Raw genomic sequence first — 27,961 nt, 5'->3', positions numbered from 1 at the left:
CCGGGAAGGCAAAGAGCGGGTGGGAGAGGGTGCTCTGGGGTGCGGCCACTGTGTCCTTGGTGTGTTCGTTCCTCCGGTGGTTTTTCCGATCGCAACCTGCGCACACAATGCTGGAGCCGCCCGTTGCTCCGGTGATAAAGAGCCCACTCGATTATTTTCCACCTTTTTCACGCAACATTTCCAGCGTTCGCTCGAAGTGTCCCGGGGGCGTCCGGGACTTTACCCACGGTGTTGCTGCGTCGAAGAAACCGTGCTGTCGATGAGAGAGAGAGGGAGAGGAAAAATGGATAGAAAAATAAGTTCAGATAAAGTTCAATCCCAATGGAAATGGTGCGGGGGCACGACATGGGCCGAGTCCGCGGAAAACCGAGATAAACATTTTAATCGAATCGCAACGAAAAACAAATCATAATTGAATTGTGTGGCTTTTCCACGCCCGCTCGTGGGACGGGTGAGGAGAGTGAAGCAATGAGGTGGAGGATCCGCCAACATGGTGCGGGACAAAGTTCATCAAACTTGGCCGAATGGCACTGGCATGCGAGTGGCATCGCGTGGAAAACTGTGCTGGCGTTCCGTACGTGCTAGAATGTGCGGTGATGAATATTGATATGTGCGGCGCAGGATCAGCTGCGTCATCATTTACTTATTGGAATGTTTAGCGCGGAAAAGCTTGCGAGCACTGGCGGTTTTGGGAGCGCGAACTCAGCATGAAACCGTGTTCCGGGCACATATTCCTTAAAGAATGTGAAACTGCTGGAGAAGATTGTTTGAATTGAAATAATCACCTTACATTGTCAATAAGCGTTTCATCATTTCCATTTCAATGCCCCAAATTCGACTGGTAATTTAAATAACGAACTCAAGTTTTGTTAAACTATAATTTGGAAAATAATGTTGCCTTCAATATAAACCATATTTCCTACAATATTTTGATATATTTTATGTCATGAAACTAAACGGTAATCAATTCAATATGGCACGATCGGAATAAAATTCCAATCACCTACATTTCCACTCGAGAATATGCTCATCAGACCGTGGCTCGAACCATCAGTTGTGGTGGTATTTAACGTGTTTTTAAAACCTCTTTCCTGCGGTGCAATGGATGGTAAACCATTGTGGTTCATTATTGTACCATCCTAAATGTACAAATCGGTTAGGATCTCCCCTAACCACCCCACGCTGGGCGTCGAACTTGTCGATTTGAATGCCGATTTACTGTTGTGAAAATATGTAATTAGAAAATGATTTTGTTGGAATGACGTTTCTCATTCATATTTTACGCAAGAACTTCAAAAGCATTGACAATATTTTACATAACTGAAAAGCTTGTAGAAAAAATAGTTCCTAGTTAATGGATTGACGATCGACATAATTCATACTGAAAAATAAATTGATCAGCTGTTTAACAGGGTTGATTGTTCGGCTTGTTGTAAGATTTTAAACGTAATCAATTTATTTTTCCAATTCTGGTAAGTGCATTGATCTTTTTTCTAAATTCAGTTCTTTTATTGTTGCACTGAACGTTTTTCAATTAACAACGGTGTTCAGTAAATTAAGCATAATCCAATCGAGGGCGAGCAACTCGTTACTGACTTGTTTGCCTTAAACCAACTGCATCTAATTATTGGGAGCTTGAATAAACACGTCCCGGAAAACTCGAGTAGCATGCAACCGAACCGAGTGACAGTCCTAAGCATCTAACGCAACGCGTGTTGTCTCTAATAAGCAGTCAACAACATTGTGTCCGCTAGCAAAAAGAGAGACGGTGCGAGATTTCCAACCATCTAACCGGGGATAAGGGATCAATTTGTGCAAAGTTTCGCAATCAATCACTGTAATTAAAACGAAACAATCCGGGACAAAACATTTTAATCTTTCTTCTTCCCCCCTTGGCGCGCCCGATTGTCGCCTTTCCTCTCGTCAGGAACTCTGTTCAGAGTTGGGTGTTTCGGGTTAAAGTTTCGGGCGCGCCCTGGACGCCTTTTCGGGATGATCTTTGCTTCCACTCGTGATACCCGAGTGTCATCTAGCTGATGATAATCAATTAGCTTCCGGTGATGCGTGTGGAGCGTACCGTCGTGTTCGGTGTTCCGTCGTCCAACGGCCGTTCGAGTGGAAATGGAATAAAATCGACACTAGGCACTAAAGGGAAAGTTTCTTCTCAAGGATTTGCGTTAGTTGTCCACAAGCTGCCTTTGCTCGCTGGGCTTAAAGCACGCGGTTGTACTTCGCCTTTCCGGACCCACTCGACACGGTTGCCCGAACTTTTCCTAATTGCTGTCCCGAGAGCGACGGAACGCCAAAGCGACGTCCTTCAGCTTGACTGTTTGCGAGAGATCGTGCGTTGAGATTTATTGCCTATAATTTGTGTGGCGGCCGCACGGAAGGACCGAAACCGAAACGAAGAAACGTTCATTTATTTGCTTCGTTTCGGTGGCCGTTTGTTGTTTTACGCAAAGGACAACGCTGGCTGTTAGCGGACACGCAGTCACTTTGGTAGAAAGACTGCGGGTGAAAGTGGAGAACAGTGTGCCTGGGACAGTTAATTTTTCATATTTCCTAAAGGAAATTAATTAACTTCAAAGCACGTCCATAATGTTCCGATGGAGGCGCATGGTGCTTCATGAACACTCTATCGATAAACAACTTTATTATATACATATTTTGATGATTTGTTAAAATAATCTAACTATTCTGGGACTTATGAATAATTATCAATAGCATAATCTTCCTTAAGTTGATGCTGCAATAAGTAAGGAAAATAATGATTTTCTAGTCATATTCCGTCGAAAAGAAGGTTAAACACAAAAGCTTTTCCCTACGGACAACTGTTTTCCGTTTATTGGCTTCCAGATAGGGACTAATTACCAACCTCCTGCTTGCGACCCCATGAAGAGCTTCATAATTGTAAATTATCTCCTTCGCACACTCAACGATTCCCTTTCAACGAGCTTTGACTTACCGAAAAGCGGGCTGAACGATGTCATTTCCCTCTTTCAACGGTGTCCGACTTTGAGGTGACTAATGAATTTCATTCAATGACTCAAAAATCTGTTCGATTACGATTTCTCTCTCGATCCACATTGATTTTCCGTCTGCCAATTCGATGGGCTTGGCCTTTTTTTGTGCTTTCTACTTCATTCCCACTTTCCCCGTTCGGCGAATTATAACTGCATCCCTCTAAAGGCAACCACTTGAAGCCATTGCGAGACACTCGCGGCAACAGGCAGCCCGACCGCTCTTTCGGTGACGGGAACGCACCCTCACCGAATGGCAATTTGATCCTTCTCTTAAAACCAATTTTCCTACCCAATGAATATGAATAAATCATTTCCTGTTCGCTTTGCGCCGTCCGGAACGGAATGGGCTGCCCGCCCGTAAGCGATGGATTTCCACAATCCACATCGTTAGGATTTTTCCTCATCAGTTCGTTTTTTTATCCTACCCGTACGGGTTTTTATTTGTCGGTTTCGATTCATTCCCGTCTGTTACTGAAAAAGCTGCTCGGGTGCTATGTGTTGCCTGCCTGCTGAGTGGTTTTGAACAGTGAACGAGTCCTTTTCCTCGTCGCCTGAACGGTATCGAGACACTACTGCACACATGCACCATTCACAGTCTGGGTCAGTTTTTCTCACCATTTCGTATCCGGTTTTGGTTTTTCTTTTTCTTATCACCTCATCATCATCATCGCATCGGTTCCTTCCGGTGGATGCGGTTCAGTCTTCACTACGGATAGGTGCATCGCTTCTGCCGCATTCCGGTTCATTATAATTTATGTAAGCTTCCGTTGTGGTCTTCCACCGACCAAAGACATCGTAAAATGCAAAACGACTTTTATTAGATTACAGTTTATGTTGAATTGAGTGTGCATATAAATTACTGCCCGTTGCTGGGTGGAGACGAGTGAAAAAGAACAAGAAGAGAACAATTCCCTCCCCTTTAGGATCCTCGTTCACTTCACACTCGTGTTCGACGTTTGATTCTCGATCATTACCATTTCCACCACTATTCCAACGCGGGGTTCGTGTGGCTTTTTGCTTCACTTCTCTCATCGTGCAGAAGAGAACCACTTTTTTCGCACCATTGAGAAATAAATTCAATCCACCTCCTTCGTAACTTCATTATGCTTCGAATTCAATTGTGATGGATGAAAAAAAAGGAAAAACAGCAGGAAAGCAGCAAGCACATGGGACAAACCACTACCTGGCGTTAGTTTTCCGAGTAGAGGGAAGTTAGATTTGACGAGCTTTAATTTAATAGGTCTAGCTCGTTGAAGTAAAGGTTTTATTTTCATGAAAACTTGAATAACATATTTCATAGAAACATTTGATAAAGATGAGAAAAGGTTTCACTCAACATACCATTGTGTTGTTTTAGTTTTAAAAAGATACCATTAAAAAGATACATAACCAGGAGATTGTACGGCTCGAATAAAAACTTCGATTCCTTTCAGATTTAAAATAGATACATACGAGTCAAAGTTGGTCCGGTATTAAATGGATCAAACATGTGAGTAAAGGATCGTTTCAAATTAAAATGTTACCCAACTTTGCAAGTTATATTGCCAATTATTCCTCATTGCTCGGCGAACGTTTCCATCTGCGTCAGAACGCCCGTCGTTTCTCGGAACCTGGAGGTGAGCTCCGGGTGCATAATCGCTCGAGCATAACACTTTAGCCGTGCTAAACTCGTCGCTGCAGCCGTATTGCATCCACAGGCGCAATGCGTGCAGGAGCAACTTTGGAAAGTTCTCTTTGTCGCAAATGCATCCTCCCACGACCTTTCGGCACGAGCTAATGGCACGAACGCGGTGCTCCTCGGGACAACAAACTAATCGCTTCGCTCTAAATTGTCAAGCCAATGGTTGCACACACACACACGAGCACACAGGCATGCACATGGCAGAGAAGACCCTCCCGTGTGGAGTGGAGGGGGAAAACGAGTGAGAGAATGGAGAAAGCTAATATTGCCTGCAGCCGTAAGACGTAAAGTCAGCTAATTTCTCTCAACCATCCTGCAACCGAAAGCTACGACCATTCGACGTGATGGAACGAAATGGGACGGGACACGGGGGCCGATCCGAACCGGCAGCCATTGTCCCGGGTCTGGCGCGGGCCTGCGGGAAAATCAATTAGCATCGTTATTTATGTAGGAAATCATTTCTCATTAGGCTGCGTGTGCCTTATCATCACTCCATTGAGCGAGCGAGTGCTGCACTAATGAATTTATGATGAATCAGCAGCACTGTGTTGCGTCCCGTTACGCTCCCGGGGCAGTACCGGGACGAAGCTGCCCACGTTAAGAGCGGGACAGTTTTCCGTGCCGTCGGATTCTCGTGTAATGGAGCCACAGAATATCTAATCCTATAAGGTTTTCGATTTCCGTTTCATCACTACCGTAAGGAATTTCGCAAATGACCATCACCATGGCCCTTGTGTATGCGCACCACTTCAAGTTGAGAAGAAAATCTTTTTTTTTCCTATTTGAAACCTCTCTTTTGGAAGATTTTTCCTTTTTTTATGTATCCCGTTCTTTTATTTTAACAATAAAAAACCCGCACTGAAATAATCTAGTCAAACATATTGGAAATAAAAAACATATATAATGAGAGCAGCACTCGATAATTGGTAACAAATTTAATTAAAATGAGAAAACAAAGCAAGCTACAGAGAAAACTGCTTGCTGCTGGACGTTTTCAACAGTACCGTTTCCATGCCAACCGGCAGGAAAAATGGCTCGCTTAAAACAAAAACTAAAAAAGGTAATTTCAATCAACTAAAAAGCACGATCCCTTGCGTCACATCCGCCACAGACCATCCGGAGAACGTGACCCATGCTGCCCACGACCCTTCGCAAAGCTTCGAAACGAAATCGAGAAAGTTTTCCACCTCGCCGGATAAAAACCGGTGCCCGTGAAAGACCCGAACCCGAATCAAATCGTCCCTCTTTGCACTTTACGATAATCGTTCGCCATATGTTACGATTATCTGGGCGGAATTCGGTGAGGAACCCCACGGAACCCGAAGATCGGCCCTCCTTTTTTCCCGCGCCGATGATAATACGGAAATTTTCCGGCTTTTTTCCGGTGGGGTACACGAAAAAAAAAACAGTAGGTTTTGTTTCTTGCCGACGCCATTGAGACATCGTTTAGTTTCATCACCTCGCCGACCGGTGAATCGCGAGTTCGTTCGAAAGTCACAAGGGGGTCGATTTTTCTTTTCTACTGCATTCCCTTTTTCGTGGCCAGCAACACTATTTGCAATATAGTCGAAAAGTCGAGGTTATGAACAGTAAAATGATTTCCCTTGTTTGATTGAAATCCTGGTCATATTCCGGTGTACAATTTGTGTGTCATTCATGTTATTTATTAGTTCGTTGTCGTTGAATTGTTTTTCTTGTGAGGAAACCCTGCGACGAATTTTTCCACACACCGCGCGCATTAGCGGTCAGTTTTTCGCAGCGATCGCCTCGAAATCGGATCAGTATCGGTTTTGGGGCTACCGGTTATGAGAGCGCAAAAAGGAAAAGCCCCTTATACCAATACGCAGGAGGACGGTAGGGCGTGAAGGGTGAGGGGTTTATGACCGACCGCAACAAAACGGTGGCCACTTTGTAGTTTTATTGTCTTGCCCGAAGCAACTTATTCGTTCTTCCGTTTCGCTTTTGGTGCACCTCCAAAGGATGGAAACAAAGAAACAATCTGCTTCCGATAACGAAACATGAAGGGGAGGGTGACACACACACAGACAAACACACCCATGTAAAACCGTTTATGTGGCGGACGTTGGTGGTGGCCTTAGTGGTTTCATTACTTCCCGCCGCAGCCTTCGCGCCTTGGGGGAGCCGAGCCGATTCTTTCGAATCAATTCGATGCTTAAACTCCACAGGCACGTCTCGACAATTTCGATTCACAACCGTTACGATGCTGGGTGGGTTTGATGGAAAAGTGGGGAGAGAGAGAGAGGGAAGGAATGGAAGGAGCCATCCCTCCGGGTGGATCGACTGGGAGTAGTGTACCTTATTTATAGTGGCCGGTTAGATTGAAACTCCAGACCGAGTGCTTCTTTCCGTGGTGCGGAAAATGACCACCGGCCTTTTTCCGTTTTTGGTGTAGAAATAATTTACTTGACCGACGGATCCTTTGTGCGCACCCTCCTGGACGGAGGAACGATCGTACCAAAACCCGGCGGCCATTACTTGAGCATTACTGCGGTGGGGCATCTATGGGGTGGAATAGTTTTCGTGAATAAATTTCCACCCCACATCTCGCCCCGATCGACTTGATTGTCCTTGGCGTAGCGATGATTTTCGTACCATCCCCTTCCCGTTGGTCTGTTTTTAACGATTCAAGAATGGTCCGACTCGTCCTTCGGGCCAACATATTACCTCCTTCCCGATGGCTTCGTCTCCAATCGCACCATCGGAAGAACATGCGTATACCAAAGAACAAGTCTTCCTTTGTCCAAAAACGGAAAAGTCCCTTCGGCCATGTGTGTGGATGTATTTTGATATATGGTTATTGGTACCTTTGCTCCTCGTTTTGGGGCAGGGCAAACGATTTTCCGACACAACATAAATTGCGCGCCAAAGGCCCGGTACATACGCATTTGATTCCAGCGGGAAGAAAATAACACCGACTATCAGGTACCAACGTCCATTTTCCACACTAATGTGTTATCATAAATTTGTCGATACCTCATTGCCTGCAGCGTGTGATTCGTTTTGGTACAGGGCGTTTTTGTTCGTATAACACAAAACTTTGCCTTTTCATCGTTTGGAAGTAACCGGGAAGTTGTTTTAAACAATAGAATCTATCACCCATCGCTAACTTCCAAACGCCTTTTAAACCAAGATCAATGGGAAAGAGGTCGGAGCATACCATGTAACGAGCCAAAAACTGTGGGACAGTTGGTTGAAATTTTGTTTACCTCTTACGAGCGGCCAGGGCACAATTGCAAATTTGGTATGTTTCATCATCAATTGAGGCGTTCAGAATATTTATTGGAGCGTCCTGAGCGTGAGGAAGACCATCACACTTAATTTCACCAATCATGGCGACCAACAGGATCCATATCCCGTGATTTCACACAGAAGAACAGATTCTATCCGCGAAACCATCGGTACTCAGACCCAACATTGCCAATTACCTATTTCGTTTAAGAGATTTTAGCGAAGATCTCCCACATACTGCAAGTATGTTTGTAAACACTTTTTCAACCAACTGTCACAACAATGGCGTAGTAGAAAATAGCTTTGACCCGACCTCTCTTTTTACTGATCTTAGTGGTACGCTCTAAATGGTTTCAAAACGAACTGGTTGGCGTTAAAAAAGCGTTTGACAGTCGGCGATATGTTAAAGTTTATGTTGGTACTTTCAAGTGGTTTTAAATCAGAAAAGAAAGAATGTAAAGTAATGGTTAAAGGTATATTTTGCCAACAGTGCCATCACACGACACACATCACACATGTTAAAAACAAGAAAGGACAACATTTTGTTGGATATCGCTGTTCGATACGATATAATAGCAAAACGCGCACGAAACTATTAATCTTTTTGAAGATGGGAAAATATTTTGAAACAATGGTTGTATTTTGACACAAAAAGTGTATCAATAAGAAAGCTGTATTCATACATACATATATAGTTTGTTTGCCATTACCATATGGAGAAACAAAAGGTAACAATGTGCTCGCGAGGTGATTTTTCGTCTCCAAGAAAGCTCCAACACGATTAGGTGAAAATGAGATGCAATAAAACTAAGCACGTCGGCGAATGCAAACACTCGCTCAAGGCTGTATGAAGCGGAAATGGATGCCGTAAAGGATCACTTTCCAACGACACACTTACCACCCGCCATTCACTAACGCTGGTATGAGTGTGTGTGAGTGAGAAAGATAGAACACGGCCAAAAGTGTTAATTACCCGCCATACATTAACGATCGTCTTCACCGTGCGTTCCGCCGGTTTCGGCTCCATTTCTTTGTTCCTTCGTCCCTTTCCTCCTGCCACACCAGCTGTTAACGCCGTGCGATAAATTCATTAGCCAACGCCAACTAGTGCCGGGATCACCTTTGTGCTGATATGCAACGATGCTCCACCACCACCACCACCACGGGGGCCGGTTTTCGTCTGCATTAATAATGAGGCTAATTGATTTTCTTGCGTACACTTGGTCAAAGGAGGCGCCCGGTACCTGACGCGTTGGATCCTGTATTTATCCCCCCCCCCTCCCCTCACCCCCCCCCCCCCCACCCAACCGAGTTCCCACGTTGGCACGTTATTGCCTTCTCATTCCGTGGCACGCGCACGGTAGGTGAATATGCTCAGGTGGTGGTGAATAATTTACTCAGTGAAATTAGCTCCTCGTACGCGAAACTGCCCGCTTCACCCGATCGGGGTTCGCTGATCGCCGTTTACGGGACTAAATGTGTGTGTATGTTTGTATCTGAGAGGGGTTTCGTTATTCCTGCTCCTAATTAACCCCACGGTCAGCACTATTTGGGCTAGGTAAAATGCCCTCCATCAACACCTAACAGAGCATTAGATATTAGAAGCGAGAAAAGAGGCAATTATAGGATGAAACAAATGAAATACTGATACAAAATACTTACAATCAACATTTGATTTTTGGAAACATTCATTCAAAACACTGTTGAATATAATTTTAACTACTGCATTAACAGAAAGTTAACACAAAACTACGATATTGAAGTTGTGTCGTACAAATGAGCATTACGAAATATATTCAACCTGTTTGTAAATGTAGTAGAAAAGAAAAGAGAAAAATATCGATTAATCTTTGATATGAAACAATCTCACCGGATTTGTATCTTTCAATTTTCAAAATCCCCAATGAAGTAGCTTAAATAATACTAAGTTTGCTGAACTACCAAACATATGGTATGATCATGACGGTAGCCAATGTTGATCATTCCTGTTAAACGGAACTTAAATATTTGTACATTTAATTATTCTGTCACATACATTTAATTATTCTGCTAAATTGTTGAAATCAGTCGAAGTTATAAGCTTGATGCTAGATTGGTTTTGTAAATTAAATATATTGAAAGTTCCCAACATTTGTATTACACTTAGATTATGTTTCGCAAACATTTGCTTGACACACAGCAAACATCTCATAACGTTTCGAAGAAGCAAAAGATTCCATCCCAACGTGGACAAAGGACATCACCATTCCGCTTGGAGCGAATGAATTTTCCTTTGTTTTCCCACCAGAGACCAGCTGGTGCGCGGTCGAGGACCCGGACCCGGGCACGTGTGGAGGCGCTTTCCCCTTCTTATTATCACTTCGAAAAGTCGCTCGCAGGCGGTGAATGCGAATACGTGATACTGCCGAAATCCTAATTGAAAATCGGATGGCGCTCGTCACCTTCTCCCTTAACCCAACCACCACCCCAAGCGCGTCCCGTTTGAATACTTAACTTTCAACTGCTCCACGGCGAGTCTATTGCTCCCGTGAGCACCATCCCATCGGAGCACGTGCACCCTCCGACGGGCCACCGGCCCGGTCACCGTTAACGTTATTATTGGTGGTATTATCATTATCAGAATGGGTTTCCGCGACGAGTTTTACGGTGGCGACCATTGGCCGGCGAGGGGAGATCACCACCACCGAACGCCATTGTGTGCGCTGGAAAGTTTACTTCCATTCGGTGCACGAAAGCGCACACAATTTGGTGCGATAGCATTTATGCTTATGGAGTTTCTTGGTTTTTCCCTGTCGCCTTCTGTCCCACCAAATCTCATGCACGCAGCTTCTTTACCGTTCCCCGAGGCTGGTCAACTTTTGCGGGGCAATTCGAGCAATTTGTTTTCCCCCAAGGGACTTCTAACCACCAATAGGCGAAAAGGCTGGGGAGGATATTTTTCATTAAAAAAAAAAATGCTACTAAAAGAAAGTGAAAAAAAGTATATAATTTATCCCAACCATCCATCCCTCCCCGGGTGGGAAGTGGATGGTAGCAAGTTTTAATTATATGGCTGATTTAATTATGCTCCAGTTACTCGTAGATGAAGCGCTGGGTAATGGGAAACCTCCGTTCGTTTTGGTTTTCGTTTTATCCTTTCTCACACCTCGGTTTTACTTCAATTAATCCTTCCAATTTGCATCCCACCGAGGAACAATAGAAAACATGGACGCATCGAAAAGGGCGGTGGGCGAAGGAATGTTATGTTTTCAAACCGTTTTCCACCGAGGCACAGTGGAAGGAGCGTCTGGTTTCATGAAGGATAAGAAAGTGATGTGCCAACTGTTATTGTATGCATAATTTATGACTTAAACAGAAAACTGGACCGACAAGAATAAATGTTGTTAATAACGATACCCATTAGAAGACATATGACAGAAGATATCAAAACGATTTCAACTCATCCAAGAACAAAGATATCGGCAACACCAAATGTTAGTTAACATGAGCTTATTTTTACTGCGCCAATCCACCCTACGACTGGCGCTAGTAAACACGTTCGACGCATATTTTCCGACGTTGAAATCTCTTTTCATTAGGTCGTGCGATTGTGGGACATCTCAACCGTCTGCTTTCTGGTGCCACTGCCATCGTCACCAGATGGCCATCGTAAAGTCGCCCACCCTTACCCACCGCCCAAGAAGTCGAAGTATGCCAAATGCAACCTCCACCCACCACCCCGATTCCGGTTCTGCACTGGAATAATGGCGTAATCGGGCCATCAAGAGTGTCCGCTTCGGCGACAACGGCTCATAAACCGGTTCGCGCGGGCCGAGAAGAAAGGTAAAATAAGAAGCGCGCGCTCGAGAAGTGGATCGTCGCGCTCGATCGTCCCTGTGAAACTGGTCCCTCTCCCCTTTGCCCCTCCCCACAACCCGAAGCAGATGCCACCGAGCAGATGGGTCTTTATGAAACGCGGCCCTAATATGGACCGATCGGAGAAGGGCCTCTTCACGATGTTTTGCTGACTCGCCGCAAAACATGCTCGTCCGGAAAAGGCAACACCAGGTCCGTGGACCGAAAGGGGAGGGGAAAAACGTGTCTGATTGGTGACACACGATGGTTATGCTGTGGTGACAGATTTTTCGGACAACCCCAATAAAGTCGATGGCCCTTTTGGGGGAGCCTTCCAAATCACGACCAATCGCTCGATTGGAGAGGGTGTTTATGGAAAACCTCACCAGAATGGAACAAATGAAAATGAAAATTATCATCCGGGTGATTTTTAAACCTTTCAAATTTGAAATTATGTGATTGAAATTTGATTGGTACGAAATTAAACAGTCGGCCATAGAATATCTGGGGTTAAATCGTGTGAGTTTTATACAAATAATTATCACTCCACGACATCAACCAAGAACAATACGAAAAATTTAAGTAATATAAAAAAATACTAAAGAATTTAAAGAAAACTTAAAATACAAAAGCCAACATTATAAATGTGCACAATTCATCACATTATAAGTAAAATTTTATCATCCTATTGTATGATTTCTTTTGGCTTTGCATAATCTGACAGCTCTTTTACGAACAAAGAGCTGTACGAAAAAAAAACCGCACAACATCACCAACTTCAATTCATTTCCATCAAAATGGACCTCCATAAATTACAGTTACCAGCAGCTCTTCAAAAAAAAAAGAAACCTTGCTTGATGGCACAGGTCAATTGAATCCCGATCGGTGTGGCAAAACCCACAAGCGCAAAGCAAAAAGAAAACAAAGCTTCTGCAAACATGGAAAAGCGGGGGATAACAAAAAACATTCGCTGGCTCAAGCCACTTCGGCCACCGAACGCGCGGCGATTGTTTTTCGAAAACCCATTACTTTTATTGATGAAACTTGCTCAAACAAACATGCTCGGGCGGGAACACATCGACCCGGTCGTCCGTATGAGACACCCGCGTACGGCGCACTCCCGATGCATACATATGCATATGTATGCAAATGCACGTCCCTTACACACAGCCCCCTGCCCGAATGCATTAATGTAAGCTTCCTCCTCTCACTCAATTCAGTTCTTTCTCGTTGCGATCGTTTGAGCTGGCGGCAGGTGTTGGTGTGCAGTTTAAGATTACACTTTTCATCGCTCGCCGTATCTAAATTGCTCGCCATGTTTTGCTTCACTTTATCTCCTGGTAGTTCACCTAACCACCCTTGTGGGGTGGTTGGGGTTTTTGTTGTTGTTTCCTTCGTGACGTTCGAGTCGTTTTGTGCGAAACACCGAACACACTCGACTGTGAGACGGACCGGGAAGAATGAAACAGCAAAGTGGAAAAGGGTACCCGGTGTGGTGTGTTTGTTTATGTTTCGTTTTAAGGGATGTTCGGGGGATTTTTTACACATATTTTTCTTTCTACCCCCATCCAACCTTCCCATGCATGCGCTAAAAGTTCACCAAACTGCAGGTTGTTTCATCAACCTTCCCGGAGTGTCAGAAGGGAAGGCAAAAATGGCGGCGATCCCGGACGATGCTCTACGCTGCCTGCACATTGTCAATTCTCACTCAATTGGCTCGAACGGGTCGTACTCCAAAAAAAAAAAACACACCAAAAAGGTAACATCCCGAAAAGGTAAACCTACTGCAGGATGCACAACACCGTCGAAGGTGTGAACTGGCAAAGGTACCAACATCACGAGTGAATGTTCTAACATGAAACTTGTTTAGAAACACCCGAGTCGAGCTCCCGGTTTTCGATGCCCCGCGCCCCCTCCCCGAAAAGTCATCCGAACGAGAGCTGTAAATTCTTTGTGCCTTCGCGGGCACGCGAGCTCCATTAGTCGTCGCTGGAAACCGACATCAAGCCTTTCCCGTGCCCCTCCCCGTGGGGGTTGGGAGGGAAGGGGTGGTGAAAAGTGAAAATAATCGTTTCGAAAACACGACGCGCACGTGAAGTGCATCGTTGTTTCATCTTGCATCTACTGCCCCGGGTTTCCAGTTAACAACAAACGGCGGGCGGTGCGCGATATCGGATGCGTTAAATGACCCCCGTATAAACCAGAGTGTCCCTCCCTTTGGTCCTCCGCCTCCTCGAGGGAATTAAGCCGAGTCGCAGCACGAACCGCCAAAGCCGTACCATAAACATGCATTCGGAATGCATTTAGCGGAAAGATTTAGTGAGTTCGTCCCGACAGCCCGGCACATTAAACAAAAAGAGAAAGGTCAAAAGCCGCAGTTGCACAGTGGCACCATGCGGGTATGGATGTGGTGGGGGGGAAGTGGAAGAACTAGTTTTTTCTTCATCCCCCAAAAATGACCGCTTCTCTATCGCCTAACACACACATTGTGTGTACTTTTATGCACCTCGAACACCCATTATATTTTTTGGGCGATGTTTTCACCCACCCATGGTGGGAAGTTTGGTCTGGTCTGTTGAGAGGAGTGTAGTGGGTCGCCGTTAAGTGCCCTCGCTGGAGCCACTATAAACCGATTCCGTAATGCGCAGTACTGGGAAAGGAACATATTTTCGAGCACCCGGCGAAACGCTTTGTTAGCCCCCAACACATTGAACCCTTTTAACGAAATTATGAGTATAAGCATCGTTAAAAAAAGCGGTACTTTTCCCATAATATATTCATATACACTCGGTTCGGTGGAAAGGATAAGTGGGCGGAAAGTTTTGATAACAATAAAATAGATCGTATGCATATTAACATCAGCTTCACAGTCGCACACAGCTTGGTTAAGGTTTTCATATTGTTTTTATTATTTTTTTGTCATTTTTCTTAAATTATAAAACTCTATATAATATAAAGTTCCTTCGGTGTGCATGTAAGGTGCCGCTGCGCGTTTTGTATTTTGCAAAGTGTAAGTTTGTATGTATCCATTTGTGTTTCGTATGACGACTCTATGTTCTTCCCGACTTCTTCTACTTGCTACTCCACCCCGTCCGTGTCTACCTCTATATTTGCTGTTGATTTAATTTATTTGTTTTTGTTGTCACTATTGTTCTCCCGGTTTTAGAATCTACTCGCTCTACTGTTTGTCTTGTTTTCGTTTTTTTTCCTTTTTGTATCATTCTATTTCTGCACATTTTGTAAGATTTTGGTTTTCCCTTCCCTTTTGTCCTACTGCTTGTAACTCGCCGCGATCGATATATTATATAAGACATCGTTTGTTTTTTTTGTTTTTTTTTTTGTATGATTTTCGCCCGGTCAACCTCCGTTAGGACCCACCTATTTTTCACATTCTTGCCGCTCTCTACTGCTGCGCACTCCCCCGTTCCGCTCGTGTATAAATCGTTCAACGTTTGCGGGAATAACGGGCGTTTCCGTTTGCTAAAATTAATGTGTTTTTGTTTACTCTTAAATATTACATTCTTGTCCTGTTTATCAATTACCATCGTATCGTGTGTCGTTTTATAGTTAGTTCGTAAATATTGTTTTCCCTCTGCACTTTGCTACTATTATTACCTATATGCTAGTTTGATACTTTTTTTTTTGTTAATCCAGATTATTTTTCTGCATTTTTCAGTTTTTGATACAATTTTTCCTTTTTGTATACGCTATCGATGATAGAGTCTGTAAAAATTATGCATTTGATTGATACTTGGCCAACTACTGCCGCTCATCCTGGTTATCTCTCGTTCACTTTCATGCTTCCTTTTCAAACAGCCCTTTCTTTTTCCGGGATCAACTCTATCATGCTTTCTTTCACGCTATCATTCACACACACACATTCGGATGGTATATAAAAAAGAATTGAAACAAACGTCTTGCCGCTTGCATATTCGTTCACTTTCTTCTTCACTCCACCGCCACCTTTTTCTTCCCGCGTTATTCTGTGTGCAGGAAGGTATGTGTGCTTTGTTCTATTTAATTTGCCTCCCTTCGCACATCGTTCCCGGCTCCACAATGATTCGCCTTCTCGGATGGCTCGCATCGTCGTATTGGTTTCCCTAATATCCCAACGTATGTAAGTATAGATGAGTCTTATAAGTGCTTTTTTATGTGGTTTTGTTTTTCATGCGTGCCCTTCGACCCCTTTCCGCCATGAGATGCCGCGAAGGGTAAGAAAAAAAGAATAATATATGTATAGATAGGGCCCGAGGGAAAACGATGAAGTTGATGACATCATCCACTGTCCATCTGATGTGTTCGTAACCTAGTAACCTAACTGTTTCCTTTTTGAAACGCGTTTTGCAAAAGGAAAATAATACTACATAGTAAAGGTTACCACAATCGTTTTGTAATCGTTTTATTTACTCCAAACCACGTGCGTTCAAGGTGGGCGCATTTAAATAAGTAAAAAAAGATATTAAAAGCCAGCCCAAAGCTTCAGTTGCAACTTTCTTCCTTCGTTTTGTTCGTGCATGAAGTGAAATGTAGTATTTGGAACCAATACAAACGGCCTCGGAAGAGGTTGTTTTTATTTCCGAGATTGGTTTCTAATGTATTTCATCAAATTGTTATTCCTTGTTTACATCGCAGTGGCCAGTGTTTCTTTTCATAACAGATCTGTCACTTATTTTGCTAATAAGTCACTTGATGCATCCAACTCCCAGAGCTTCTCCACTGGCGCTCCGGGGTATCCATATGTCTCTGCAGCAACGCCGCATTCAAGCTGTTCCGCTTGCGTATTATGGATTTTGGAATTATTGGGTTAAAATGGTATTCATTTGAATGCTGAAAAGTGTTTATTTTGACACGATAGTGGAACTTTTGCACTCCCATTATTCAACTGATTTGAAAGCGACTCCACAAGGTCCAGCATCATCAACTTCGTCGCTTTATGGAAGGATGAAGCAAATCAAATCAAAACCACTAGGTATTTTTTCCCCGCAAACACTCACACATCATTCAGGGGCACAACGGCGGCCACGCCATACACACCTGCTCCCGTTCGTCCCGTACGTTCGCACAGAGTTATGTTATATTCTTATTGTTTTCATTTGTATATCTTTATTTTTCTCCATTGACTATTCACTATATAAATCTCAGTCATTTGATTTCACTTGTATGAATGCAGTGTGTCCGTGTGCAGGAGGTGTGTGTGTCTGTGTGCTTAAATTTTCTTCCATGTTTTTGTTCCTCCCACACCCATCTTGATCGAATTCGAATGTCGAGAGAATAAAATAAATCAACTAAAATTGGTTCCATTGTGTGTATACACAAATGGGTTCGCCAACGACTAACTACCAGAAATGGACTGAACGTGGGGTTTTTTTTAGTCTTAATAGTTTGTTTATTTTGTTACTTCTTCGTGTGTGTTTGTGTGTATGTGTGTGTGGGTGTTGTTTTGAGAACATGCAAGTTTGGTTACAAAATATAAATAAAATGTGCCTTGTATAAGCTAGATAGATTGGGATTCATAGAGTGACACAACACGAACCGGAAGAGAAAAATAGCCTAAGTCATGACAATAATCTTAATGGGTGGGATCATCCACCCACCCCCCCCCCCCCTTGCTCCTTGGTCGCCGCCCTCGCCCCGTGCCTTCGAGCGATTAGCGACGGAGTAAGAGATCGGAAACATAAAGAAAAGGATTGGTTAAAAAACAAAGCTACAAACAAACTTATCGACAATGGAGGGAAAGGATGGAATCATTCACGTTACACACTCGCGGCATCGGATGATAGCCAGCGATTTATTTTCCGACCGCTCTTTCAACCCGAAGGAAGCAGTTTGTTTTTTCTTGTTTGATTTCTTTCCTCTAGTTTCCCACGGGGAATAAATTGAATGTGGCGCTCGCTCCTCCTCGCCGAGCGGTGGAATTTCATGACGAACTCAGACACACGCATACACACATACACAGTATAAATACAATTAAAAAGAAAAAAAAATGAACAAAAATACTTAGACTTAGGCGTACAAAGAGTGAGATAAAAGGTTCTTCTTTTTGTTCATTTTTACTACACATACAAATGATGCCGCTCGTCGATGGAGCTGAGGCTCGATGATAGTAGAGGAGGGTGGGGTGGGGGTGGGTGCGGTTGGCGTTTGCCGAAATTTAAGTAATTGTAAGTGACTCTAGTGCCTTTCCTCCCATGACATCTCTCGGCATCCCCGCCCAGCAGCACACGGTCGATACTGAGTTGTATTATGTAAGCATAAGTCACAAATATATCTATATAAATTTACGTTCCTTTCCCGTTCGCCCCCTACAGTTTAATTGGTGTCTTAAAAAGAGGAAATAAGAAACCCCAGTACAACACACTCTCGGCCACCTTATGTTTCCTGGATGTTGCAAGTGGATCGTGTCAGTTCGTTTTGAACTCCCCATCCCCACATTCCCTATTGGTTCCTGTTGGTTCCTTAGTGTGTGTGCATGTATGTGTATGATTGTTGTACTGTTCTATATGTTGTCCTACCCACTTCCATTCCTTTCCCTCCCGATGTCCCCCCCTCTTCCCCTGTCGTGTCACCCATCCTAGCGGTGGTTGCTCTTTGCGGCTTCTTCGTTCGCTTCCTACAGTTTTATCAGCTTCGGAGCATTCAGTTCCGGCTTGTCGTCGGCGTTATCGTCGCAGCACAGGGGGCGCTTGTTGTTGCCGTTACTGCTGACGCTGTTCAGCTGTGTGTCACTGTCGGTGAGCTCACTGTTGTTGCTGCTGTTGCTGCTGTCCGGTGCGGTGTTCGTGGCGCATAACGACGTAGCAACCGCCGCCGTCTTCGGGTCTAAGCTTTCACCGGATGACTTCACCGTAGTGTCGTCTGCTTCGGCCGCCGCACTAGAGACGGGAGGTAGTTCTGACGCGTTGTCGCTGGTGCTAACGCCAGTACCATTGTTGGTTTGTTCCGCCGGTTTGGTAGCCTCGGGTTTGACGGCTTCGGCACTGGTGCTGCCGTTGCTGCTGCTGCTGGTATCGGTGGCATCCTTTGCGGACACTTCCCCCGCTTGCTCAAGAGGTGCTGGTTTCCCGTTCGCTACCACCACACCGCCACCCCCATCACCACCACCACCACCCGCTTCGTTGCTTTCCGATTCGGACGACTCCATCACGGCGTTGCGCGAGTTCTCATCGTTATCACCCTCGTCCTCCACGGTGCCATTTTCGTTTTCTTCTTCCTCGCCACTCTTATCCTCCTCGTCGTCGTCCTCCTCCTCGTCACCCACGCCGTTCTGTGTGGCCGCAGTGCCATTGTTGGTCCCTGGCATGCCACCGAGCAGCTCCGGTCGCTGATCAAACAGAACGTAGTACGTCCACAGGGCGAGCTCCACCGAGTGGGCCGACCATTTCTTGGCCTTCGGTTCCGAGGTACCGTTCGCCGCCGCCGCATCCGCTCCCTTCGATTTGCTGCCAGTGGTGGAGGAGGTGGTGGTGGGTGTGGTTTCGGCCGGGGTATCCTCTGTCGCCGCTGGGGCCGCTGTGGTGTCTGCCGCGCCGTTGCTGTTGCTCTCCGCCGCAGCATCCTCATCACCGGGCGCACTGGCACTGGAGTCTTCCGTGGCCGGATCGGCCGCTGCCCCGTTGCTCTCCACCTCGAGATTGAGACGCTCCATCGTCTGCTGGATGTGTTTGACAAACTTCAGATACTCTTTCGCCGTATAGTCGATACCCTCGATGTCCGGAATCGCCATCAGACACTCGTCCGCCATGAACGGGGCGCTCTCGGGGGCCGCCGCGGCCAGTAACGCCGACGCCATCGTGATGCCGACACCCTTCAGGTTCGAGAGCGCATTCAGCGCCTGCTCCAGGTTCGGCAGCTTGCGGAATGCCTTCTTCGTCTCCATCACCACCGCCCGGGGGGTGTTGATTTTGATCAGATACGAGAGCTGCGGATAGAACTTGCCGCGCGTCTGCTTCCACTCCATCGTCTGTACCAGCTCCTCGTGCAGCAGGTGCGCATCGCGGCCCCGCTTCTTGATCAGCTTCGGCAGCTCGTTCTGGTACCACTCCTCGAGGCGCATCAGCTTCTCCGCCTTCTTGTCGTTGCCGCGCGTTTCCGCCTTCAGCTTCAGCGCCTGCTTGTACAGGCCGAGCACGTACTCGAACTGGGCCGAGTTGCCATGCTGGAAGAACGTCGCACTATCCTTGACGACGGCCATTTTTGCGCTGAAGAAGAGAAAGAAAGAGAGGAGGGTGGAAAAAAGCTTCATTAGCAGTGTCGCTCGAGTTGTGGTCGGAGAACTTAAGGAAGGTAAAGTGGACACACCGCCTTCCACTATCCTCCGCGCGCTGACATCAATCTTTGGGCGACCGATTTTAACATTCAGTGGCAGCCGGGAAATGATGAATAACAATTAAATGACTTACTCTGTACTTCCTTCCCGCCCCCTTGCGTTTCCTGCCCCGTCAGGAATGTCCATCTGGAAAATAATATCTCAGCCCGGCCAGGGATTCATTCGGGAGAGCCCTCGTTTTGCCATCAAGTACCATTTAAAACGAAGCGAGACGAAGGTCATTTGTCTGTGTCCTCTCTCTACTCCCGACGTCCTCCCGACGATGACACTTGACGTGAGCAGTCAAATAGACGACCTTTTTTCCGTACACCTCTCCCGTGGTGAAAAAGAGCATAACCCCCCCGGTGCTTAGAGTGATTTCCACTTTTACGATTAGCGTCATTATTCCTGCTTTATGCGACGCCCGGGAACATTTAAATGCCATCAAAAGCCACTGGTCAACAGCAAATTCACTCCATTTTCATCATCGTCGCAAAAGAAAAAAAAAACTAAAAAACAAGTGTGCCGTTCTCCACCTCACGGAGGAAAGTGAGTTGTTCATTATGCATTACTTCATAATTTATTCACCCACTTCCAACGCGGACCAGACCAAGTCCACGCTGGGAGGCACAACATCACCTTCAGACAGACAGGCAGCGGAGACTTACCTGCCAACCATGGCCACGGTCAAGCACTACCAAGGGGGGGTTACGACGACGTCCTTTACTACCCCGAAAACCATCGGGTAATGAAAGTGTGTAGACCAGTCGGAGAAAATTACTCTCCCGGTGGTGGTTTTCCTTTTTCAAGGACGTCGCCGCCGCTTCGTGGGAGGATTTAAAAAAAATAAAAATAAACAAAAAACGAGATACATGAACCGTGCAGACCGTTGGAGAAACCAACGAGTTCAGAAGGTTCCACGGACAACACGCAGCAGAAGCGTAAAGCCTTCTCCGTGACAATGAATATTAAATGTTACAAAATGGCACTAACGTTGTGGAGGAAAATCGAGCACCGTAGAGAGGAAAACCACTTTTATGTTTACTGTGATTTTTATTCGAAACGATAACGAGCCGGCTGCAACTTAAAAAAAGGTGAAAATTAACGATTTGTGCAACTTGTTTGATTAAGGAGCACAGTGTGGGAAATGGGCCGGTCAGAAACAGTGCAAGGAGTTGCATAAATCACAACCCTACGCCATATTGGTATTGTCCGCACACAATACACAATATTCAATAGGGGAGAGATTAAATCCAATTTTGCATTATTCCCGTGTACACGTACCTTTGTAGAACGAGAAACGAGTCCTTCTTCTTAACCGAGCCTATACCGTAAGACCCATGAATCACCCAACATGAATCCCCTGTTCAAAGTGTCCTTTTTGATTGGAACCAGAGGAGAAAAGAGGGAATCCTTAAAGCCCTCTTCCTTCTAGAAATCGATGCCTGCGGACACCGCCAACACACGCTAGAGCTGAGCGCAAACATAGTCACAATTGATGCCGACTATTGACGGAAGGCCTATGGAGTAAGGATCAAGCCTCCATCCAACCGACGAGCGAACGGAAGAACGGTAAGCTCCGAACAATAAACGGATGTGACACACGCACACAAACACAAACACCGCCATGGTCGGAAAAGCTGTCGATAGGTGTCCACATGTCCCGAGGGCCAAGTGAGCATCGGTTGTACGTTCGAAGGACGTACCACACCACGGAAGGAGGTGGCGGCTGGACACAGGAAGCCGAGGTAAATATTCATGACACCGTAACACTAAATCTATAGCGGGAAATAGCTTCCAACGGCGTCGTGCCCGAGAGGCGGACCATAAAGTCTGATAGATTGCTCCGGAACGGCTCCGACGGAGAGAGGCTCGGCATTCGTTCTTAACCGGGTTAAATCCAGGTGTTTTCACATGCCGGACAAAATTGCGGACATTGTGTGAGGGAAGTGGGAAGCCTGCACCAGAGCCCGGGATGTGCATAATGGTCGAGAGATGTAGTGCCAAAAAATGGCACCAAATGCGGGAAACGCAACCGAGAGGCCGAAATAAAACAACCGGTGGACACTTCCCCGTCCCATAAAACGTCCCATACAGAAGGGCAGCATCGGAGTGCAGCGATGTTGCGACATTAAAAATCAAAACCAACCCCCACCCTAACGGATAGGGGAGGGGTCTGTCCTCTGTTCGAAAACTAACGGGAACCGACACGCGGCTTTGTGCGATAACGTTCGTAAATAATTTATGGCAATGCGTGCCTAATTCGGTGCCGCGATTCGAATCATTTTATAAATCAAACCTTACCGGTATATCGGCGGCCCATGCTTGCCCATGTAAACTCACCGGACAGAGAGAGAGAGATGGTGAAAGAGAGAACACTAACGGAAGAGTGCGCCATCGAGGAAGTGCATTCTATTTGGTTTGGTCCTCGAGTTTATTTCACTGCAGTGTTGCTACCGCGGGGGTTGGTTTTTGGTTTTGCAATAATAGATAACGTTTACCAATACCCGGGCAGGAATCCCGGGACGGAAACCGAATCGCGAGTGGACAATTATTGTTGGTGCAGGTGAGTTCACATTTGCAATTTCCTTTGGCAGGAATTTGCTGGATTTACGAGTCATTTTTTCTACGCCGTTTGATCGCTGATTGATTCGATTAAAATAACGTTTTGGATAATGAACAAATGCACGAAAGTATTGAATTAAAAGCCTGCCCGTGTTATCACGGTTCTTAATAAGTAATCCTCTAATGCAATTGACCAAAAAACGCCACTTTTTCGCCCACCGAAGCATAATATATTGAGCAATCTCCATTTCGAGCGGAAAATTAAACACAATCATTCGCATTTCTTTTTTTTTCCACCTCGTCCAAAGTCAGCGAAGATGTTGCCCGGAGCCGCTGGGAAAAGTTATTTCCCGCCCTCAAGCGGCACGTTTTCCGGGTGGGCACAATTCGTGGGCGAAAAGATTAACTTACTAATTCCCAGCCCACCGAAAACCCACCAACCGTCTTCATCCCCTACCCCCCATTGACCCCTTAAGCGATCGCCGTGGCGTTTCTTGCGTTCGCCGGAAGTTCTTGCGTTCCGGCGGAGTGGGGAGGGGATAAAATGGGCAAAGGAACGCGACGCAGCAATCCATTCATCTTCGTCATTGACGAATTGACCGGATCACCGGCGGCCAATGGCAAAATAATGGTTCCGAAAATCCGCCCGACCGAGAGATGGGGCCGGGGAAAAGCATAAGAAAAATTGCGCAACATTCCAAGCTCCACCCTGGAGCACAGCAATGGATATCGAAAATCGTCTTCGGCATTCCACACCCGGACGGAGCCACGCGGGGGAGGGGAAAGGATTGGCGGACAAAGACGGAACGGAAGAAAAGGCGGCGACGCGGCAAAGATTCATTTAATCACGAAAGCAACGAAACAACAACTCCCGGTACGGAGGGAAGGATTTTGATTGTTAAGTTTGTCGGGAGAGGTTAAATTAAACGTTCGGACAATTTGTCGAATTTTCTTTGGGCGCTTTGTTTTATTCGACTCTCGAACACCGACAACTTTTCACACGGCCCTTTTTCCAAAAAAAAAAAAAAACAAAATAACCGGTACGATTTGCATTCCATCCCGGTTTCGGAGGAGAAAACGGAAGAAGAGAACGAAGCATAGATAAATCTTGTTCCCCCGATCGCGCCAGAAGGAACGTTGCTTTTTAGTTTACGTTGTGTTTGCACACGCCATTTTGGTGGGAAAGGGATACTTTTGAAACGAAACAAAGAACCTCGTAAAATATGCAATCCAAAGCTGTGTTTACATCGGCAAATATTGTTATGGCAAACGTTAAGAACACCCTCATCTTTTGCTCATACAATCGCAAAACTCGACGGAAAAATATATTAAAAGCAAATGAAACACACTCATACATACGGAGACAATGCGGTGGGGAATCTTCAATTACACTGGAAATGATTTCCATTGCAATTTGGCGAACGAAAGACGAAACGTAAAATACTGTTTGCTGCAAACAAATTGCAGCAGTACGTAGTGTCTCGTCTGTTCTGCTCCGAGGCAATCCGGATATATTCAGCTCATCACCTACCTACCTTCCGGGTATGCGAAAAAGGATGCACCAACTCTCCTCGCAAGCATGTCACATGTTTCGTCGCATTTTAGCTTCGGTTTTGTAGTAGTGTTTTTCAAATTTCCTTTGCCAGCGAGCGCGCGGAAAGTCACACATATCGCCTGCACACACTTTGCTGCAGATGATATATGCATCTTCCACCGCTGGCTCATTCCCACTGGCCAAAGGGAAGGCCAACGGTGGGGGGAGGGATTGACACACGTGATGGTGAAATATACACTATCACAAAAAGAAGAAAAGGAGAAAAGCGGAAACAACATTCATCCGTCGTGTGCAGTTGGCACTCTCCGATGTGGCATCACACAACACACCACACATCATGGACATGACAGATGGACGTACCAGTACCAGACATTGGCATACACACACGCACACACACACACATGCTGCGCATATTTCCCACCCACTTTTCACCAGGATTTCGCTACGCCTGGTGGTGCAACTTTCCGCGTGCATACAACTGCATCCGCAACTGCTGTCGGATGCACCATGTTGCGAAGGAAAAGCGCGCCCGGATGGAGGGATCGTATCAGTTTTCCCTTCCACCCACACACGGAAGTGCTACAAGTTTTTCGTAAGGAATTCGATTCTGCGGTTCAGTAGCGGATGCGTTTCTCGGTTACATTTTGTGCTCGAAGAAAATAAAACAAAACCACTGCAGCCCTCCATCCCCCCTAAAAGGATGTAAGTCGATACGAATCGGTTTGAATGGAACGCTACCGGAAGATGCTTTTCATCAATCTTTTTTTTTTCGATGATTGCCACCGAGACAACATGCCACAGTTTTCCGCCTGGCATATGAAGTGAACTGTTTTCAACAAAAACTGTTACATTTTAGTTTCTTAATTTTTCAATAGTGAATGCGGCCTGTTGCTAATGTAATGTAGTTTTTTTTGTAGGAAAGGTTAAGCAATCCATAAATTAAAAATAAAGTAAAAAGTGATAAAGCATTTGGATAAAAATTCCACACGGGCAATAATAGATGAAACGAATACATTAATAAAAAGAGTTGGAATATTTTAAACATAAATTACGAGAAACCTTCTCTGTACAACCCATTTATCGCGATTCAGTTCAGTCTGAATCTTCCCTTTTCCTATCGGATAAACTTTTTTTTCCACTCAGCTTAACCTTATCACAACCTTCCAATGCAAACGCACTACTGGAAAGTTTGGAGTCTTTGACCATAAGAGAATGTTTTCCAGAGCTCGAGTTCGAAGCATCCCGTCCCGTTGCTTTGCGTTTCCTATTTATTATCCACGCTCGGATGAAGAGCGTTAAACAGAAAAAAAAATCAACGGAATGTCCCCGTGACAAAACCAAACCCCCTCGGACAGGCTGACTTTGACAAGATGGAAGGGAAAAACAAAACTCTTGAAAAGTTCCGGCTCGGGTTGGATTTTGTTTACACCTCTCGCGGCGCGACCCGACCGTACGGAAAATACGCTAGACGAAAACATTATTCGAGTGGTATGTTTAACCCACCAACCCACTCCGTCGTTCCCCCCCCCCCCCCCCCCCCCCCACCCCTTCCAACAAACCGTAACGAAGAGTTTTCACGAACGCCAAGAACGACGGACGCGGTGTCGCTCAGGTAACGCGAAGAAAAGTTGTTCGTTGTTGTGTATTGCCGACTTGTTTTGGGATGGAATTAACTTTTGTTCCACCCACTTTCCACCGCATTATTATGTGTTTTGCCATCTTTGACCGTGCTCGGGAGGGAGGGAAAATGTCATCTTCGCTGGCCACTCGCTCATCACCGATTCGTGCACTTTCTGTAAATATCCTTTTTCGCATGACACTTTTCTCGCCCGTGGAAAAGTCCAACGACTTTCCAAAACAAAACGGCATTTAACAAAGCAAAACAACAACAAAAAAAAAACCATTGGTTAGCGACTCGAAAAACGTGTGCAAGGAAGAAAATTATCATAAACATTTGTTGTGCTGTCTTGTTTCAGTGTCCTTTTTTCTTCAACCAAACAATGGGCAAAAGTTGGAAACCATTTTCTTTGTCAAGGTGCAAAGGGCTGGAAAAAAGATTCCATAAAAGAAAAGATGTCAGACGTTCCGGAACATTTAATTTCCTTTTCACACTATTCTCTTTCTTTTCAAAGTTAATTAGATTAAACACAAATAATGCGCTAGAAAAATATGACCACAATTTTGTTTAAACGAAACCCCAAGAAAACACTATCGTCTTACAGTGAAGCGACCAACTGAAACTGGTTAATATAGAGAAATGTTTTGAGGGAAATGAATGTTACGAACTAATCTTCGAAACTGCTTCCGGATAGGAAGTAACTTTAATGTTAGTACGGAGAAAGTTAATCATGACTAAAAACAAACAAAAGCAACCAGGAAATGGGAAAACCTGGAACTGTCTCCGCTGCGACGATACTTCCGAAGCGATCGGTAGCCCCCAAACCAAAACTGAAGAGTATTGTTTCCCGATTCCCAGGTTTGGTGATGGTTGAGAAAACAGAACAAACGAAATTTGGGATAAGGAAGTTCCGGGTTTTCCGTATGCCATCGGCGCGCTTCCGACGTACAGTATGATGGCAGTGTGGACAAACACTAGAACCTTTTTCCACCTTCCCATGTCTTCTGAATACCAACTGCTGCGGGGCATCTAAAATTTCATCCAACTTGCACAAAGATTTTCCCAGAATTTTCTCCATTGCCCGGGAGGGTGAATGATTTTCGGACGGCTTTTGTGGGTGTGGATGGAATAATATCCGAAATGTAGCTTCACCTTCAATAAGTCCAGGCAAACACAGCAGTTTCGGGTAATTATGTGTATCGGTTGTGGGAAGCATATGTTATTTTTATCCTGTTTACTCGCCAACGCAGCGGGAAAATCGACGATTCTCGTGGAAAAAAACCCCACGTGGAACGTGCACTGGCACATGATTTCTCATCTCGCAACAGTTCCGGGCAGCCCAGGGTTTTCCGATGTACAGCAATCGACACCAACATCGGTTGGCATCGGGATATGGCGGAGCGTGTGATACACCACACAACAACCTCCTTTTCTCTGCCAATCGCTGCCATTATCGCACAGTATATGGGTTGGTTGGCATATTTTTATTACACCGTTTTTCTCCTTTTGCAGAGCATGTGGTGAGATTAAGCCACTCCATCGGTATGCGTGTGTGTGTGTCCTTGAGTAAAACGCACGTGGGAAGTATTTTTCAGCATCTTTTTTTAACTTCACCGGGCCGACCCGGAATGTAGCTGTTGCGATAATGTAGTCCTGCTGCCTGCGGGCTTTTTATTCTTTTTTCCCGTGAAGCTTTCACTAGGGGAAAAATTGTGGAAAACGAGTGAACGAGTGAATCTGATCCTACTTGTGTTAGGTAGAAGAAAGTAATGGACGACAAGGACAAGGAGGGGAAGGAAAGTGTTACACGCGTTTTGTACAGCGTATCGGGCGACTCCCTTTTAACACTTTCACACACACACAGTCGGTTAGATATCGTGTTCCAGCCCATCCGGTGCAGTTCAACCGTGAAAAAGGACAAAATTACCATCCTCCCCCAAAAAAGGCTCTCTTCAATTTTATGGTTATGACACACTTTTCATCGATTGGCTAATACAAGCTCTCTAGCGCCTTCCAGTTTTGCATTTTACTCGGCTTTTCTTTCCACTTCATCGCATTCAACCCCAGCAAAGGTGTCTCGGGGTGCCGTTTAACCGAACGATCGCCACCGTTAACACATTTTCTCGCCCAG

The 27,961-nt window shown here is 45.4% G+C and overlaps 1 protein-coding gene across 1 annotated transcript in view; it reads right to left on the bottom strand.

Annotated features, from left to right (window-relative positions):
- Window positions 1-18,397: 18,397 nt before the first annotated feature.
- Window positions 18,398-27,961, bottom strand: part of LOC131289773 (uncharacterized) — a 33,158-nt gene continuing 23,594 nt past the window's right edge. The window contains exon 3 of the mRNA XM_058319083.1: window positions 18,398-19,985. Within this exon, the coding sequence (XP_058175066.1) occupies window positions 18,398-19,978 (1,581 nt within the window). The 5' untranslated portion in view covers window positions 19,979-19,985. The remainder of the gene's footprint in view (window positions 19,986-27,961) is intronic.

The sequence above is a fragment of the Anopheles ziemanni genome, chromosome 3 (genome assembly GCF_943734765.1).
Source record: "Anopheles ziemanni chromosome 3, idAnoZiCoDA_A2_x.2, whole genome shotgun sequence".
In the NCBI taxonomy this organism is placed as follows: domain Eukaryota; kingdom Metazoa; phylum Arthropoda; class Insecta; order Diptera; family Culicidae; genus Anopheles; species Anopheles ziemanni.
This window is presented reverse-complemented; position numbering and strand designations above follow the sequence as displayed.